The 17,819-nt window shown below is 40.7% G+C and overlaps 1 protein-coding gene across 3 annotated transcripts in view; it reads left to right on the forward strand.

The window, feature by feature from the left end:
• Positions 1 to 15,859: 15,859 nt before the first annotated feature.
• Positions 15,860 to 17,819, forward strand: part of Ctss (cathepsin S) — a 36,003-nt gene continuing 34,043 nt past the window's right edge. The window contains exon 1 of one of the 3 annotated variants that reach the window (XM_008827078.3): positions 15,860 to 15,984. In XM_008827078.3, the coding sequence (XP_008825300.1) occupies positions 15,959 to 15,984 (26 nt within the window). In that variant the 5' untranslated portion in view covers positions 15,860 to 15,958. The remainder of the gene's footprint in view (positions 15,985 to 17,819) is intronic. The other 2 variants (XM_029560610.1, XM_029560611.1) reach the window with 2 other exon arrangements.

Consider the following 17,819-nt stretch of genomic DNA (forward strand, 5'->3'; position numbering starts at 1 on the left):
ACTGGAAAACATAGCCATACCTTTTCTCAAAAACCAAATAAATAAAAAAATTTAGAGAGTAAATAATATTGAAGAAACATTGAGGAGTTTATATTGGGTCTACTGGGAGTATCTAAAATAAACAATAAAACTGTTTTGTACAAAATTGTTTTAAGCCAGGCATGGTGGTACACACCTTTAGTCCCAGCACTCAGGAGGCAGAGGCAGGTGGATCTCTGTGAGTTCTGTGAGTTCGAGGCCAACCTGGTCTACATAGGTAATTCCAGGTCAGCTGGGGCTACAGGGAGACCCTGTCTCAAAAAGACCAACACCCCCCCAAATTTTTAAAAGGCCAGATATAGTGACAGCACTCCTATAATCCCAGGACTTGGGAGGTGAAAGCAGGAAGATCAGGAGTTCAAGGTCATCCTTGGCTAACAGTGAATTTGAGGCCATTCTGGGCTACATGAGAAAAAAAAAGTTTGGGCAGGTGATGCATGCCTTTAATCCTAGCACTTGGGAGGCAGAAGCAGGCAGATCTCTGTGAGTTTGAGATCAGTCTGGTCTACATAGTAAGTTCCAGGCCAGCAGGGGCTGCAGGGAGACCCTGTCTCAAAAAGACACACACAAAAAAAGTTTGAAAAATAAAATGTGGTAAAACATTGACAGAGTCAGATATAAGCAGCCAATAATAGTAGTCAGAATGAGGTAAATATTGTACAAACAGAAATGAGTTATTTGTTGTATTTTAGATTGAGGCTTTATTGATAGCACAAAGGCCTCTGAAGATTTTCATGGGCAGAGGAGGATGAAAGATTTTATGAAGCTGAAGGTTCTGGGTGAGCAAAGGTACAGGGCTTTGTGGGTGAATTATGAGGGCTGGTATGGTCCATATGCAGAGTTCAAAGTGCAAATATGCAGGTAGTGGAGCAAAGGTGAAAAAAATAGAGAGATGATTCATGGGAGCCCTTGGATGCCCAGTGTGTCCCTAGCAGTTCACATTTTAGTGTATAGACACACTAGCAGTTAGTAGGCATCAAACATTGTTGAGCAGAAAGTCATGGCCAGGCCTACATTTTAGTAATAGTCCTCTGGCAGTGATGTAAACAGCAAACAAAGACTAAGAACAAAATGAATGTGCAGGAGCTTGGAGGAAATTTGTATTTAGGAGGCATCTATATATACTGTGCTGCTTCAAAAAGTCACTCATAGAAGAATGATTCCAAAACTTTCCTAAGCTTGAATATAAGTTTAGCAGATCAGGAAGAAAAAAAAATGCATTCCAGACAAAACAAGTAACATATTCAAGTGTGTAGGGGTGAAAGCATGCACATTCAACAATCTGAAATTTTTTTGCAGTGTTGAGGGTTGAACCTAGGGCCTCCCTATCTATGCTAGGCAAGCATTCTACCACTGAGCTCCATCCTCTTGTCAGCAAGTATTTTTTTTATTGAACATTGAAAGAGCCAAAAATCTGTTGGAGAGATGGCTCTGAAGTTAAGAGTACTTGATGTTCCTTCAAAGGTCCTGGTTTTGGTTCCCATCATCAACATGGCAGCTCACAACTATCCTTAACTCCAGTTCCAGGGCATCCACTGCCCTCTTTTGGACTCTGCTGTCATTGCATGCATGTGGTACACTTAAATACAGGCAGAATGCTCCTAGACATAAAATAAAAACAAATAATAATAAAAATAAATAGTGAAGACAAGCTAGTTGGCTATCTGATTCCCTATTGGACAAATTTACACAGAATTCTATTACTTGTTCTAGGATTTTTTTCCCTTGTGCCTAATGCATATCCTTTAGTTTTTCCTTTTATATGTATTCAATGTACATGTGAGCAGCACATTCTGAAATGTATTTGGGTTTGTTTCTCCAGGAGCTGGAGAGATGACTCAGTTGTTAAGAGCACTGGCTCTTCTTGCAGTAGACCCAGCTTTGAATCCTAGCACCTACATGGCGGCTAACAACTGTCTATAACTCCAATTCCAGGGGATCCAATGCCCACTTCTGACCTCTGAAGGTATTGCATGACATAGGTGCACTTCTATACATGCAGGCATAACACACACATAAAATAAAAATAAAGTTTAAAACTTTGGTCCATATGTATATACTGTCTAGACAGTCTCACATTTATAACTGATGGAGATTCTCTGATGTGTTTTCATATCTAGCACCCCATTCATCATAACGCTTTTCCTTTTCTAGAATTTTTTTTCTGATTATTGTTGGCTTTAAATTTTTCTCTGATCTTTAGAACTAGATTATCAATTTATCAAAAATCCCATAAGTATTTTTATTTAGCTCACACTAAGTTTATATTTTGATTGAGGAATATTGACTTTTTCTTATTATTGCATTTCTCTATCTGTTCTGTAACAACCCAGTCCCAGAGTATGAGGACTCATTCCCAAGGTGCCCATATATCAAAGAAAGGTGGATTTAGATTCAAGACTGGACTGCTATTTATTGCAGGACTTCCTAGTAGAAGTGAGGAAACTGGCCGCAACTAGTTCAGTCGAGTGCCATAATTTAGGTCAGAAATAAGGACATATAAAATGGTCACAACAAAAGACTTCATCCAATCTAGAGTAGCTCATATCCAGGATGGCAGACACATTCCTTGTGCTTGCACCAGCAGCAGGGTGCATTCTAAAACCCCACATACCACTCTCATGGTTTTGTTGATTTATACTATGCTGGGAAACAGTGTGGGGAAAATGATCAAGGTTACTCAGGACCACTCATGGTAGTAATGACTCTGGATGACTGCAGTCAGGTCAAGCTGGATCCATAGACTAAGGATAAGAGATGCCCTTTGGGAACTGAGTGTGTTGCCTTACACCTGTAATCCCAGCACTTGGGACGCTGATGCAGGAGGATTTTTTTTTTTTTTTTTTTTTTTGTGAGTTAAAGGGCAGGCTCAACTAGGCCACCCTGGGTTATAGTGGGTCAAGAAAACAAAAACAAACAACAAAAAGATGCTCCTCTATTATTTATTTCCAGATGTCATTTTACAATTATAATTCTTGCTAGTTTAAAAAAATGTATTTTGTAGGAGGTGCAGCATATATGTGGAGGTCATAGAATAACTTCCAGGAGCTGGTTCTGTCCTACCCGGTGGGTCCCAGGAATTCAACTCAGACATTAGGCTTGGGAGCAAGTAATGTTGAGATGTCTTGCAGGCCCCTTGCTAGTTTCTGGATAAATGTTTTTCTAGGAAGTTTGCCTTTTACTATCCTTTTTTCTTGGCAGGTTAAAATGGGTTCATTGCAATATATCCTGTAACTGAATGTATTTGTATATTTGAAAGAATTATTTCTGTTGGTTACTCAGCTACCTAACTTTGAATTTTTTTTCTTTAGAATTTTTTCAATTGGATTGCTTCAATTTTTTTAAAGTATAGAAGTATATGGCTCACTAAGGTAAATTTTACCCCTTTCTTTCAAATTTGTACCTCTAATTTCTCTCACGTATTTTCAGTCCTCCAAATGATGCTGAATACTAGAGGTAACTGATCTTAACAAAAGAAGTGCAAAAATTATACTCTCAAAGCTACAAAATTTTCTCAAAAGAAATTAAGCTGGGTAGGATGGCACATCCTTTCAATCCCAGCACTTGGGAAGCAGAGGGAGGAGGATCAGTGCAAGTTTGAGGCATGATCTACATAGTGAGGTCCTGGCCAGCCAGGACTACCATAGCAAGACACTATTGAGAAAAAGTAAAATGAAAACAGAAAAGAAAGCCTAAATAAAAGCTGGGTATGGTGGCTCAGGCTGGTAATCCTAACACCTGTCAGGCTGAGACAGGAGGATTGCTGTAAGTTCAAGGCCAGCCTGGACTACATACTGAGTGAGTGTGTGTGTGTGTGTGTGTGTGTGTGTGTGTGTGTACATGAATGCAGGTGTCATTGGATGCCAGAGATGTCAGATTGCCTTGGAGCTGGAGTCACTGCTGTTGTGAGTTGCCTGACGTGGGTGTGGAACTCAAACTTGGGTCCTCAGCAAGAACATGTGCTCTTAACCACTGAACCATGTCTCCATCCCACCGTATTAAAAAATTTTTTTTTGGTCTTTTTGAGACAGGCTCTCCCTGTAGCCCCAGCTGTCCTGGAACTCACTATGTAGACCAGGCTGGCCTTGAACTCACAGAGATCCTCCTGCCTCTGCCTCCCAAGTGCTGGGACTACAGGCATGGGCCACCACTCCCGGCTTCACATTAAAATTTTTAAATAAAAAAGAGAAGCTCTTGTGACTGTTTAAAGCTGTCTTATTTTTGAATTAAACATTGTTTAATCACTTTTCATGTTATTTTGCTGTACTTCTCTTATGGTTCAGACTAGGAACTTCTGTCCCCACCTCAAGATGCATGAACCCAGCTGCTTCTCTGCACCTCTCCTAGGAGCTCCTAGTTTAAGGACCTCATTTCCCCAAGGACTTGTGTAATGGCCCACCATCTTACTTATGTACATGCTACATTTCATATTATACAATCTGTGTTCACCTCTGTTCAGCAGCTATCATCAAAACACCCTTCCAAAGCCTTCTGTCATACTTTCATTTACTTAACAAGTATTTGTGTATAGTGTATTGTGTGTGTATGCTCATGCGTGTAGAGGTCAGAGGTCATTATCATATGTCTTCTTTAATCACTATATTATTTTTTGAGACAGGGTCTCTTCCTGAACCTAGAGCTCATTGATTCAGCTGGACTAGCTGGCCTACAAAGTCCAGGGATCCACATGTCTCCACCTCCCCAGGGCTCACATTACAGATGCAGGCCACCACAAATCACTTGACATGGGTGCTGAAGATCCAAACTCAAGTGGTAATACTTTACCAACTGAACCATCTCTCCAGCCCCCTTACTTGATAAATATTAAGCATCTACAGTATGCTATTCTTCTATCTTACTCCAGTAAAGGCAGTAAGCAACTGAATGTCATAAATTCATACTATCCACTTTGGACTCGAGTCCTCACTTACCTGAACTCTATCTTTCCTGCCACTCAGCTAATTCTACATTTTAGAATCTGTTCCTTGCAGTTCAAAATCCCCTCCCTCTGTCTGCCTGCACTCCTCCAGTGCTGTGCCCAGAACCTTGTGCATGCTAAGCCAGCATTCGACAGCTGAGCCACACTGCCAGCTCTGTAGTAATGAATTCTGCTAAAATTGAGTTACTTGCAACAAAACCTGTGACACACTTTAGTGTCACAATTTCACATATTCCTCTTTGAGCCAGCCTTTGTAGCCAGAAGAAGGCAAAGCTTTGATATGCTAGCCTTGGGACCTTTGCGCTTCCTGAAGCTAGGTGTGCTATTGGTTCTATCTTAAGCTTAGAGTGTGTGTCCATTAAAAAAAAAATCACAGTGCTATTCCCACAGGGAATCCAAATAAAAGGTAGATGACAACGAAAAAAAAAATAGTATGCACTTCTGATATCTTCCTGCTCAGCTACTTCCAAGTTTCCTCCATTATTCTAGAGAAGACATTAGTGGTTCACATTAGTGGTGCATTTCCATGGGAACACAAAATAATGTCAGTTTCTGGTAACTGTCCATAAGCTCACCTTTTTTTTCCTCCCAGAAAGTTTGCTGGATTGTCTATATTTCCACATAATAGTATGGAATAACCAGAATCTGCTCTGATTTTGAAATATATCACTTATAATTTTGGGTACTTCTCTATTAGCTACAATTTTTTTTTACTATACCTTGTAGTTGACTGTAACATATCAGGTACCTGACAACAGTTGTTATGCACATGATGGGGGAGAGTGGTGTTATCTCTGGCTTTGTGAGTACTCCTTAGTTGAGTCTTATTTTGATTTCTTTTTTATTAAATTTTTTTCCTACATTTATATATGGGGGGGAAGCTCATATACCGTGGTATATGTGGAGAGGATAACTTGTGGGAATCAGTTTTCTTCTTCCACCATGTGGGTCCTGGAGATGGAACTCAGGTCATCAAGCTTGGGTACCCTTATTTTTATTTCTTAATAAAATTAACCTTGATTCTTTGAGCACATATTGCTAGGGGACTGAGACTGGCACTAGAGTAATAATAAGATATAATTAGGTATGGTGGAACACAAGAGGATCATGAGTTTGAGGCCAGCCTGAGCTACACAGCAAGTTGCAGACTAGTTTGGTATATATAGCAAGACCCTGTCTGAAAGAAATAGAAAGGGCAGGGAGAACAAAGGGAGGGAAGGAGGAGAAAGGAAGGAAGAAAGAATGGGTGTGGTGGTGCATGCATATAATCCCACCACCCAGAAGGTCTGGGGGAAGAGGATTAAAAGTTCAAGACCATCCTTGGTGACATAGCAAGTTCAAAACCAGTCTGAGCTACATGAGACCTTGTGTCTAAATAAATAAGCAAATAAAATTTAGAACATTTCTATTTTTTCAAAATTCAGCTGTTTTCTTTCTTCAGAAAATTGTTAGGCTCGTGATTTTATTACATTTATTGTTGCTGTTTTGTGATAAAGTCTCAGATAAACCCAGGCCAGCCTTGAACTCATTATGAAGCTTAGGATGACTTTACACTCTGAATCTTCCTACTGAGGTTACAGGCATGTGCCACCCCTGGCTACTTTACATAGCTCTGGCTGGCCTCAAATTCAAAATTGTCCTGCTTCAGCCTCCAAGTGCTTGGATTATAGGAGTGTACCACTGTACCTGATATGACTACTTAATTTTTTGGCGGGTCTTTTTGAGACAGTGTCTCCCTGTAGCCCCAGCTGTCCTGGAACTCACTATGTAGACCAGGCTGGCCTTGAACTCTCAGAGATCTGCCTTCCTCTGCCTCCCTAGTCCTGGGATTAAAGGTGTGCGCCACCACGCCTGGCCTCCCTCAACTAACTTTATATTAAAATTATTATTTTCTGTTTATTTATTTAGTTATTTACTCTGTGTGTATGTGTGTGTGTGTGTGTGTGTGTGTGTGTGTGTGTGTGTGTGTATCAGAGAAGAGAGAGAGAGAGAGAGAGAGAGAAAGTACCCATGCACATATTGAGGCCAGAAGACAACATCAAGTGTCTTCCTTTATCTCCATCTGCCTTATTCTTTTAAGACAGTCTCTCACTGAAAGGAAAGCTCACCATTTCAGCTAGGCTGGCTGGCAGTCTCTCAGGATCTGCTATCTCTGTTGCCAGTGCTGGGGTTACAGGCATACTTATCCATACCTGACTTTTTTCATGGGTATGCACATATTGAGGCCAGAAGACAACATCAAGTGTCTTCCTTTATCTCCATCTGCCTTATTCTTTTAAGACAGTCTCTCACTGAAAGGAAAGCTCACCATTTCAGCTAGGCTGGCTGGCAGTCTCTCAGGATCTGCTATCTCTGTTGCCAGTGCTGGGGTTACAGGCATACTTATCCATACCTGACTTTTTTCATGGGTGCTGGGATTTAAACTCAGGTCCTCATGCTTTCAGAGCAAACACTTTCAGCCACTGAACCATTGCCCCAGCCTGTAAAATTATCCTTGTTAAAGCCTCTATTCTGAGCCTATTAAGTTTTTGCCTCACTTTTGTATATTTTTTTAGAGGAAGGGTAATAAGTCAGCCATTTTACATGAAAACAATGTCTTTATTAAATTCCCAACACATTTGTGTAGATTAAAAGAGACAAAAAGTAGTCATCAATATCATCTTAAAATTCAGAGGATTTTTTTTAAAGATTAAGTAAGAACCTTTCTCAGAAAAACTTGAAGCAACTTTCAGGGTCACGAAGCTGTGAAATGAGGGTTTCAAAAGCTAGGATGACGACAGTATAGCAAGTGTGCAGGGAACTTCCTTATTCTGCTCTCATTTCCTGTTTTCCACATCATTCTGGAAGTGCTTCCTCATCTATGAGGAAGGGGCCAGTGTTCTAGAAGGTGCTTGCTCATACTGTGCTGCTGGAGGCTTGCCTTGCTCTGTTTTTAGTGTCTCTAGTTAAGTAAATGTGGAATATCAAGGCATGTACCATTTCAGGGTAATCTACTGGATGAAAATCCAATCCACAGCTTTGGAATGATGCAGAATGATCTTGTCTTTCCCCTCTCACCCCTCCCCCCTTTTTCTTTTCTTTTCTTGAGAGGGTCTCTAGTCTAGGCTGGCCTTGAGCTCACTATATAGCCAAAGATGACCTTCACCTTCTGATCCTTCTGCGTCCAGCTCCTAAGTACTGGGAGTGCAGTACACACTACCACACCCAGCTTATCTGGTATATAACCACTCTACCCTTTTTAAATTAATTAATTCTTTTTGGTTGTGCTAGGAATCGAACTTAGGGCCTTACACATGCTAGGCAAGAACTCTACCACTGATCTATATCTCCATCCCTGATTTGTGTGTGTGTGTGTGTGTGTGTGTGTGTGTGTGTGAAAGTATGTGTGTTGCACATCTGCTGTGTGTGGGTGTGTGTGAAGAGGCCAGAGGAGGACACTGAGTGAGGACATGTTCGATCATGTTCTACCTTATTACCTTAAGACAGGGTCTCGCACTGAAACTGACACTACTCTAATGGCTAGTGAACTGCAGCAGTCCTTCTGTCTTTGCTCCCCTGCAGGGGTTATAGGCATGTACACACCTGGCTTTACACACAAACACACACACACACACACACACACACACAAGTTTCTGGGAATTTAAACTTAGGTCCTCATGCTTGTGCAGCAAGGGCTTTTACCTGCTCAGCCATCTCTCCGGCCCCCTCCCCTCTTTTTAGCAGGGCCTCACTATATAAGCCATGTGGACCTCAAACTCAGTCGTCCTGCCTCTGCCACCTGAATGCTGAAATTATTTGTAAATCACCAGCATCATTTTTCAAGTTTACAAAATACTTTAAGTATGTCTGTGTGTGGTGGCGCATGCCTTTAATCCCAGCACTCTAAGGGCAGAGGCAGGTGAATTTCTGTGAGTTTGAGACCAGCCTGGTCTACACAATAAGTTTCAGGTCAGCCTAGACTATATAGGAAGACCCTATCTCAAAAATATTTAAATAAACAAATAAATAAACAAATAGGCACAAGGATAGGTTATCTAATGACATATTCCCTTATAATATTTGTTTTTAAAATTTATTTTTATTTTATGTGTATGAGCATGTATGTAAGTACATCATGTGCAGCCAGGCATGGTGGTGCATGCCTTTAGTCCCAACACTCAGGGAAGCAGAGGCAGGCAGATATCTGTGAGTTCAAGGCCAGCCTGGCTTACATAGTGAGTTCCAGGTTAGCTGGGCTGCAGGGAGACCCTGTCTCAAAAAGACCAAGAAAAAAAAAATGTGGCATGCAATGCCCATGGAGGCCAGAAGAAGCGGTCAGATTCCCTGAGTGTTACCGACAGTTGTAAACCATCACGTGGGTGTTGGGAACTGAACCCAGATCCTCTCTGTAAGAGCAGCCAGTATGCTTACACTACTGAGCCATTTTTCCAGCCCCATCAAGTATTATATTTGTTTATAGACTTTTATATATCAGATGATTAAAAGAAACCTTCAGAATCCCCTGCCAAATGACCATGAATCCAAACAGTAAAATATGTAGACTATTGTAATTAGGAATATTAACCCAACAAATAGTTATTAGTTGCTGCATAAATGTATGTTTAGGCAATAAACATACATAAATAACAATAAAACCAAATATGGTGGTGAACACCTTTAACCCCAGCACTCAGAAGTCAGAGGCAGGTGAATTTCTGTGAGGTAGCCAGCCAGGGCTATATAGTAAGATCTTGTCTCAAAAAATAAAAATAAAAAGAACAGAACTATATAAAGATGAGCAAGATAAGATTCCCCACCTCTGGACTTACTATATATAGCCCAGGCTAGGCTAGAACTTTCAATCCTCGGACCTCTAACTTCCAAGTGTTGGAATCACAATTGTGTGCGGCCATAGCCATCTAAGCTCTTGTATGTTTAAGTTAGCTGGTAGAATAAAACTATCTTACATGACACAAATGAGGAATAAAGTTGAGACTTCATGTTACAAACTGGAAGGCTCATTAGATGACAGATGAAAGGTGAATGGGATAGAGCAGATGGTAGGGAGGCATTCCGAAAGTCCTTATGGGTCTCGCAGGACAGAAGTCAAGAGATGGAGAAAGTGACTTCCCCACGAGAAGCTGGAAGCACTGGCAGGGCAGGAGGCCCATGAGGCCAGCATGACCACAACAGAAGTGGGGGTTCTAAACTGAGTAAGATGCTCAAGAATGGGCCAGATTGTGGGGAAAGAGCCTTAAAAGTGGGTACCTGCATTCCACAAGCAACCAGGCAGCATTTGTACAAACCAGCATGATACACTGTGTAGGCAAATGTTTCCTGTCACCACCATGCCCATTGCTCTCTTTGTTGTGATACGATCCTTTTTCCCATAAGTTTTTTAGAAACATAATTTGGCAGTGATAAGCAGGATAAGACTGCATGGATTGGAGACTTGAAATAATTTCAATCTAATCAGAAAACACGTAGTGGACATATTCTAACTGTGAAAGATTTGCTGAATAAGATATACATAGTCCCAGTATTAAGTGGCTAATAGGTAAATATGTAAGTCAGGGGCACAAATAATTGTAGCATTACATAGAAAATTAAGAGTTCAGAGTGTATAAAGTCTGCTGGAAGAGAGCCTCTGTGTATGATAGACATCCAGTGAGTGGGTTTTCCGAAATGAACTGTAAAGGAGGAATAGGATTTCAGGACACAGGTGAACAAAGGATTTCAGGCAATAGGAGGCCACCTGATTCTGTTGGGAAAGCATTACTTTCAAACTAAGTTTAAGGGCATGGGAGATGACTTAGTGAGAAGGTCACTGCTATGTAAGCATGAAGACCTGAGTTCAAATCCCTGGCACCCACATCAAAAACCAGGCATGTCTGTACACACCTGTAATCCCAGCGCTGTTGAGGGGCTGGGAGTGGCAGGACAGAGTTGGGAGAATTGCTGGGGCTTGCAGGCCTCCAATACATTGGAGCTTAGCTCTAGGCTCAGTGAGAGACCTTGTCTTAAAGGAGTAAGGCTGAGAGCGATAGAGCAGGACTTCCATATGTGCTTCCATATGTGCACATACACCACACACACACACACGCACGCACGCATGCACGCACGCACACATGCACACATACAAACTAGGTTTGCGCTAGGTATGGTGGCTCATGCCTGTAATCCCAACACTCCAGAGGTTGAAGCAGGAGGATCAATATAAGTTTGAGTCCAGCCTTGGTTACAGAGTGAGACTTTATCTCAAATAAACAACAAAAAATTTCCCACGGGGACTGGAGAATGGCTTAGTAGTTAAGAGCACTTGCAGCGCAATCATGAGGAACAGAGTTTGTATCTCAACAAACATGTAACAAGTCCGGTACAAATGCCTGTAACTCTGAGGGATCCAATGCCCTCTTCTGGCCTCCATATGGGCTAAGCTGCACACACACACTTATGTACATACATTTACACACAGAAATAAATCTTTTTAAAATCTCCCTCAAAACTAGGTTCAGCCAGGTTTGATGGTAAATGCTTGTAATCTCAGCACTCAAAACTCAGGAAGTAGAGGCAGGAGGATCAGAAATTCAAGGTCATCCTCCACTACATAGTAAGCTTGACACCAGCTTAAGCTGTGTGAGACCCTGTCTCAATGCTTTTTGCCACCCCAACTTATTTTTGAAAAATTAAAACTAGGTTTAATCCCAGGCCAATGACCATCTCTGTCTTCTTGAACAATTTATTATTCTCTCAGAACTTTAATTTCTCCTCTGTAAATGAGTATAATTGCCCCTACCTAATTTTGTTGTAAAGTTTTAATAATAATGCATGAACAATATATCGTGTTTGCTGGCTTTGAGGTGTTAGCTATGACTGTTATAAGATGTTGAATAAAAATGCTGAGGGTGCTTTAATTTCAGCACAAGTTCTAGACAGGGAACTAGAAAAAAGTCAGAACAGGGCAAATTTCAAATGTTCATATGAGAGTCCATTGGAATTTCTTGACGAGAACTTCCAAAAGCATCCCTCTGTTGGGTTCCTCCTCATTTTTCTTTTGGAGGTGTTAGCTATGACTGTTATAAGATGTTGAATAAAAATGCTGAGGGTGCTTTAATTTCAGCACAAGTTCTAGACAGGGAACTAGAAAAAAGTCAGAACAGGGCAAATTTCAAATGTTCATATGAGAGTCCATTGGAATTTCTTGACGAGAACTTCCAAAAGCATCCCTCTGTTGGGTTCCTCCTCATTTTTCTTTTGTCTCCAAGATTTGAAGTCTTACATCTGAGCAGCACTTTGTGATTAGAAACAAAATCATCAATGAAAAATAATTGTCTCGATAACTTTTTATATGGGCTTAAGCCTAATTTCTGGGAAGTGTAATCCCTTGAACTCTTAAAGAAATATACTGATGACTTTACTCTTTGGTTATACTTTCCTTTTGGGTGTTTAAGACCATACAGTTGGCCCAAATAAATCAACTTATTTTTACACTTAAGGTCATTTGAGGATCTGTTCCTTAGGGGTCACATGGGCTTGAGAGGAGCTCCTGGCTCCTTTCTTCTACCAGTTCCATCTATGTGAAGATAAGTCAAAGGTCCTACTCGACCATGGCTGGCTTCACTTGGAAGCATGGAGGAAATATTACCTCTGAGGTGACCCTCCTCTTTGTAGACTGGACACTGGTTCAAGTCCTTCTGGTAGGGTCTCCATGGCCTCCCTGAACAAGAGGACAGGAGACTCACCACAGTTACAGGACATTTTGAGAGATGCTCATAGTCCCCTGAAACTGAGTCGACCTTGGAGGGCAAGGGGCAAAAACTGTCCTGTAAGTCACTCTGACCAGATTAGTATAGGCCTCAAACTATGGCTGTTAAACATCCAATAAGGTTCCATCAGGACTGTATCACATCTTACTTTGCAATTTTTATCTTGATGGAAAGAAATTTGTTTTTATACTCATTCCCCACTAAGGAAATTGAACCACATATGTTTGGGGGTCCAAATATAGGGAATCAAAGCTAAAATAAAAAAAAACCAAACTAAAAAACCAAGTATAAAATTTGATATGTGTTGGGGGCTGGAGAGATGGCTCAGTGGTTAAGAGCACTGACTGCTCTTGCAGAGGACCTGGGTTTGATTCCCAGCACCCACATGGTGGCTAACAACCATCCATAACTCCAGTTCCAGGTGATCCAATGCCTTCTTCTGCCCTCCTTGGGCATTTCACAGCATGTGTGCACTTATATACATGCAGGCAATACACTCATACACATAAAAAATAAAAATAATAAATAAAATATTTAGAAGTAAATAAATAAATTTAAAAAAAAAAGAAAGAAAATCAGATATGTGGGACTGAGCAAATACCTGAGGTGGTGAAGTGCTTACCTCACAAGTGCTTGTGAGGTACTGAAATCAATCCACAGAACCTATGCAATTCCAGTCATATCAGCATGCCCTTGTAATGCAGTACTGAGAAGACAAATGGTAAGATCCCTGGGGACTTGTTCACCAGTCAGTCTAGCCTAATTGGTGAGCTCTAGGCCAACGAGAGACACGGTCTCAAAGGAGGACAGTGTTTCCGAGAATGACGGCTGAGGTTGTTCTCAGGTATCCATATGTACACATGTTCATGTACATCTGCACACACATGAACACACACAAACACATTAAAACAAAGCAATTAGATGCATCAAAGGACAGAGAAGAAGGCAGTCTGTGGTTACTGAGAATTTCACAATGCTTTTCTTCTCTTGTTTCCTCTGTTTATAGCCCAAGAACAGCACTTTCCCAGTCTACTTCTAAGACTCAGCTCTTGTTTTTCTAATCTCAACACTCCTGTAGATATCTTTACTGGGTCCATCTATCTGGATACTACAGTTTCTTTAAAAATTGCTGAAAGCTCCTGGGATCATGGAGAGTCCAGAGTCAGTCCTGCTTGGAGATTACTATTTTTTATTTTAGTTTATTTTGTGTGTATGCGTGTTATGCATGCATGTATGTAAGTGCACCATGTTGTGCAATGACCATGGTGGACAGAATAGGGCATTGGATCTCCTGGAACTGTAGTTACAGACAGTTGTTAGCTGCCACATGGGTTGGGAATTGAACCCAGGTCCTCTGTAAGAGCAGCCAGTGCTCTTAACCACTAAGCCATCTCTTCAGCCCTCCACTTGGAGATTATTATGTAACCATGAACTTATCACTGAAACCACACAAAAAGGCTGCTCATCCCATGATGTTTAACATAAGCACTGCAATTTGCACAGATCGTTCTAGAGACCAAAACCAGAAGAGCTGCTGCTGTGGTCCTCATCGGAGGGAGGAATTGCATGGGTCTACTTTCTCACACACTGATTCCAAAATGATGTCTTTTTACATGGCTGTCTGATGGGCAAAGCCTATATCATATGTCTCAGCACTGGAACCTTGGAAATAGAGTTTTGACCTTAACTTGGAGAAGCAAAATTTATAATGTGGGAAAATTTCCAAACACAAAGAGAAATGCTAGATACTAGATGCTAGATGTGTGGACAAGCCTGCAATCTCAGCACTCAGGGGACAGAGGCAGTAGAATCGAGTTCAAGGTCAGACTTTCTTACATAGTGAGTTTAAGACTAGTCTGGTGTGCAGGAGAACCTGTCTCAAAAAACAAAACAAGGAGTTGGAGAGATAGCTCAGCAGTTAAGAGCATGTACTGCTCATACAGAGGATCTGAGTTTGATTCTCAGGATCTACATTAGGTGATCACAACCTCTGATCTCTAACTCCGTCTCCTGGGGATCCAACACCCTCTTCTAGCTTCTGAGGATACCTGCAGTCACATGACTATACACCCCACAAACACATACATATAGTTAAAAATAAAACAAACTATTTAAAAAGAAATTAAAATATTTATATTTATAGATGTATTTTAAAAACAATAAATGTGATGATTATTTTAGATGTGTCATAGTATTGTGCTTGTATTTATTTAATATGTCTCTTTTAAAGATACACATGAGGGCTAGTGAGATGACTGATGACCTGAGTTTAATCCCTGGAACCCACATGATAGAAGGAGCGAACTGACTCCTGCAAGTTGTCCTTTGACCTCCACACACTCACTATGGTACACACGCACACACACACAATAAATTAAATATAAAAAATATATGTATGTGAAATGTGTATTCATATATGAAAAGATATAATGTCTAGGTTTTATTTCAAAGTATCCTGGGTAATGACAGTACAATTGAAACAAGATTAGTTACTGGTAACTATTGAAGCAAAATAATAGCTTCATAGGGGCATAGTGTATATATAAATATACTAAATATACAATAGAATAGAATAGAATAGAATACAATCAGAATAGAATACAAAATAATAGCTTCATAGGGGCATAGTGTATATATAAATATACTAAATATACAATAGAATAGAATAGAATAGAATACAATCAGAATAGAATACAAAATAATAGCTTCATAGGGGCATAGTGTATATATAAATATACTAAATATGAAGTGAGCACTATTTTTTATTTTTTTGTTTTTGAGACGGTCTCCCTGTAGCCCCAGCTTGCCTGGAACTTGCTATGTAGACCAGGCTGGGCTCAAATTCACCAAGATCTGCCTGCATCTGCCTCCCGAGTGCTGGGATTAAAGGCGTGCGCCACCACGCCGGGCTTAATATTAATAATATTTTTAATAAAGCCGATGCCTGAAATGACGTAGGATTGGGGGGTAACCTTATCTTGCTCTCCACTGAGTTCATTCTATTGATCTCCTCTACCAGGAGCTCTTTGCTATGGTTTATTGTACACGCCTTGTCCCCAAGATGAGGAGAGGCAGCTGTTCTTAAGACTTTAAATGAAACTGAAATGAAAGTTCACTTCCTCCTTGTGGATGCTTCATGTGACAAGTTCCCATTTCTTCCTCAAGTCAACTCATCCAGGCTCCTTGCTGCCTGTGAAATCTTCGGAGTGAGCCCACCAGCTTCAGGGACTCGACCATGGGAACTCCTGCCAGCTCTGTCCTGTATGTATTTTCTGCTTTTGTTTTGTTTTGTTCTGTTCTTGTATTTGGTTTTAAACATGCTTATCTTTTCATCTACCTTGCCGGCCAGGTTTTAAATCTTTGCTTTCAGGAAGTAAACTGAAAAAAAAAAAATCTTGTCACTTAATTTGCCTCTTGTTTTTCTGATTAGGAAGAGTCTATTTTTGAAAAGCTTTTATCTGCTTGAACATCTGAGTTTGAGCCTGAGACTTAGCTTTCTTTGGAATATAATCTGAAGGTTTAACATGGCTAAAAACTCATCTGTTTTGAAATTAAAAGAAATGGAAAAGAAAGTGGAATTCAGTTTGAAGAGCTGGATTTTTGATTTCTGTGAAAGCCTTTTGAATGAAATATGGAAACAGGGTGGGGTATGGGGTTTGTTGTTTTAAGACAGGGCCTCACTGTGTAGCTTTGACTGGCTTGAAACTCACTATGTAGACCAAGCTGGCCACAGACTTGTGATCTTCCTGTTTCTACCTCTGCCTCTGCCCCAGGTGCTGGGTATACAAGCCTGGGTCATCACACCTAGCAAGAAATGATATTTTAGATACCTCCTTTGTAACAGATATTTGATTTGTTGGGAAAAGAAATTTAAAAAATAAAAATGACCTAAGAGTGTGAAACCAAAAAATTAGAGTTGTCTCTTAACTATCTCTAAAGGCTGTACACATTCATTTCATTTTTAAGTATTTATTTACTTATTTATTTGTGTGTTTGGATCAAGCCCATGACCTCACACCTATACTAGGCAAGTGATCCACCACTGAGCTACCTACCCGGCCCTATTTATTTATTTGGAGAGTGGGTCTTTCTATGTTGCAATCCTCCTGTCTCAGCTTCCTGAGCAGCTAGAACTATAGGCCCCTGTGCCTGACTTGTTTATAAAATTAAATTTTAATTAAAAAACCCCCAAACCATTATAGATATGAATGGGATACCATGTGATGCTACAATGCATGTCCACACTGGATTGTGGCTATTTAAATACACCAGTGAAGACAGCTTATGTATTCATATAGTCCTGGAGAAAAACTGATTGTTTAGACCCCCCCCCTCTCTCTTTCTCTCTTTATCTCTGTTTCTGTCTCTCTCTCTCTGTCTCTCTCTGTCTCTCTCTCTGTCTCTCTGTCTCTCTCTCTCTCTCTCTCTCTCTCTCTCTCTCTCTCTCTCTCTCTCTGGACTTTTTGAGACAGGATCTCCCTGTAGCCACAGTTGGCCTGGAACTCTATGGAGACCAGGCCTCCATCTCACAGAGATCCACCTACCTCTTCCTCCCTTGTGCTCAGATTAAAAACATGCACTACTGGGGATGGAGCAATGGCTCAATCATTAAGAGCAATTGCTGTTCTTGCAGAAGACCTGGTTTTGAATACTGGCACACACATGGCAGCTAACAACCAAACAGAACTCCAGTACCAGGGGATCCAATGCCCTCTTTGGTCTTCCTTGGGCATTGCAGGACAAGGGCACACTTACACACATGCAAGAAATATACTCATACACATAATATAAAAATAATAAAAATTTAAAAAGGGCTGGAGAGATGGCTCAGCGGTTAAGAGCACTGACTGTTCTTGCAGAGGACTGGGATTCGATTCCCAGCACCCACATGGCAGCTACGAACCTTCCTTAACTCCAGTTCCAGGGGAATCCAAAGCCCTCTTCTGACCTCCGTGGCATTGCACAACATGGGTGCACTCACATACATGCAGGCAATACACTCATACACATAAAATAAAAATAATAAATAAAATTTAAAAATAAATAAATAAAATAAAAATTTAAAAAAAAACCATGCACTACAACACCTGGCTTTG

Source organism: Nannospalax galili, unplaced genomic scaffold (genome assembly GCF_000622305.1).
Source record: "Nannospalax galili isolate Female #2095 unplaced genomic scaffold, S.galili_v1.0 scaffold1212, whole genome shotgun sequence".
In the NCBI taxonomy this organism is placed as follows: Eukaryota; Metazoa; Chordata; class Mammalia; order Rodentia; family Spalacidae; genus Nannospalax; species Nannospalax galili.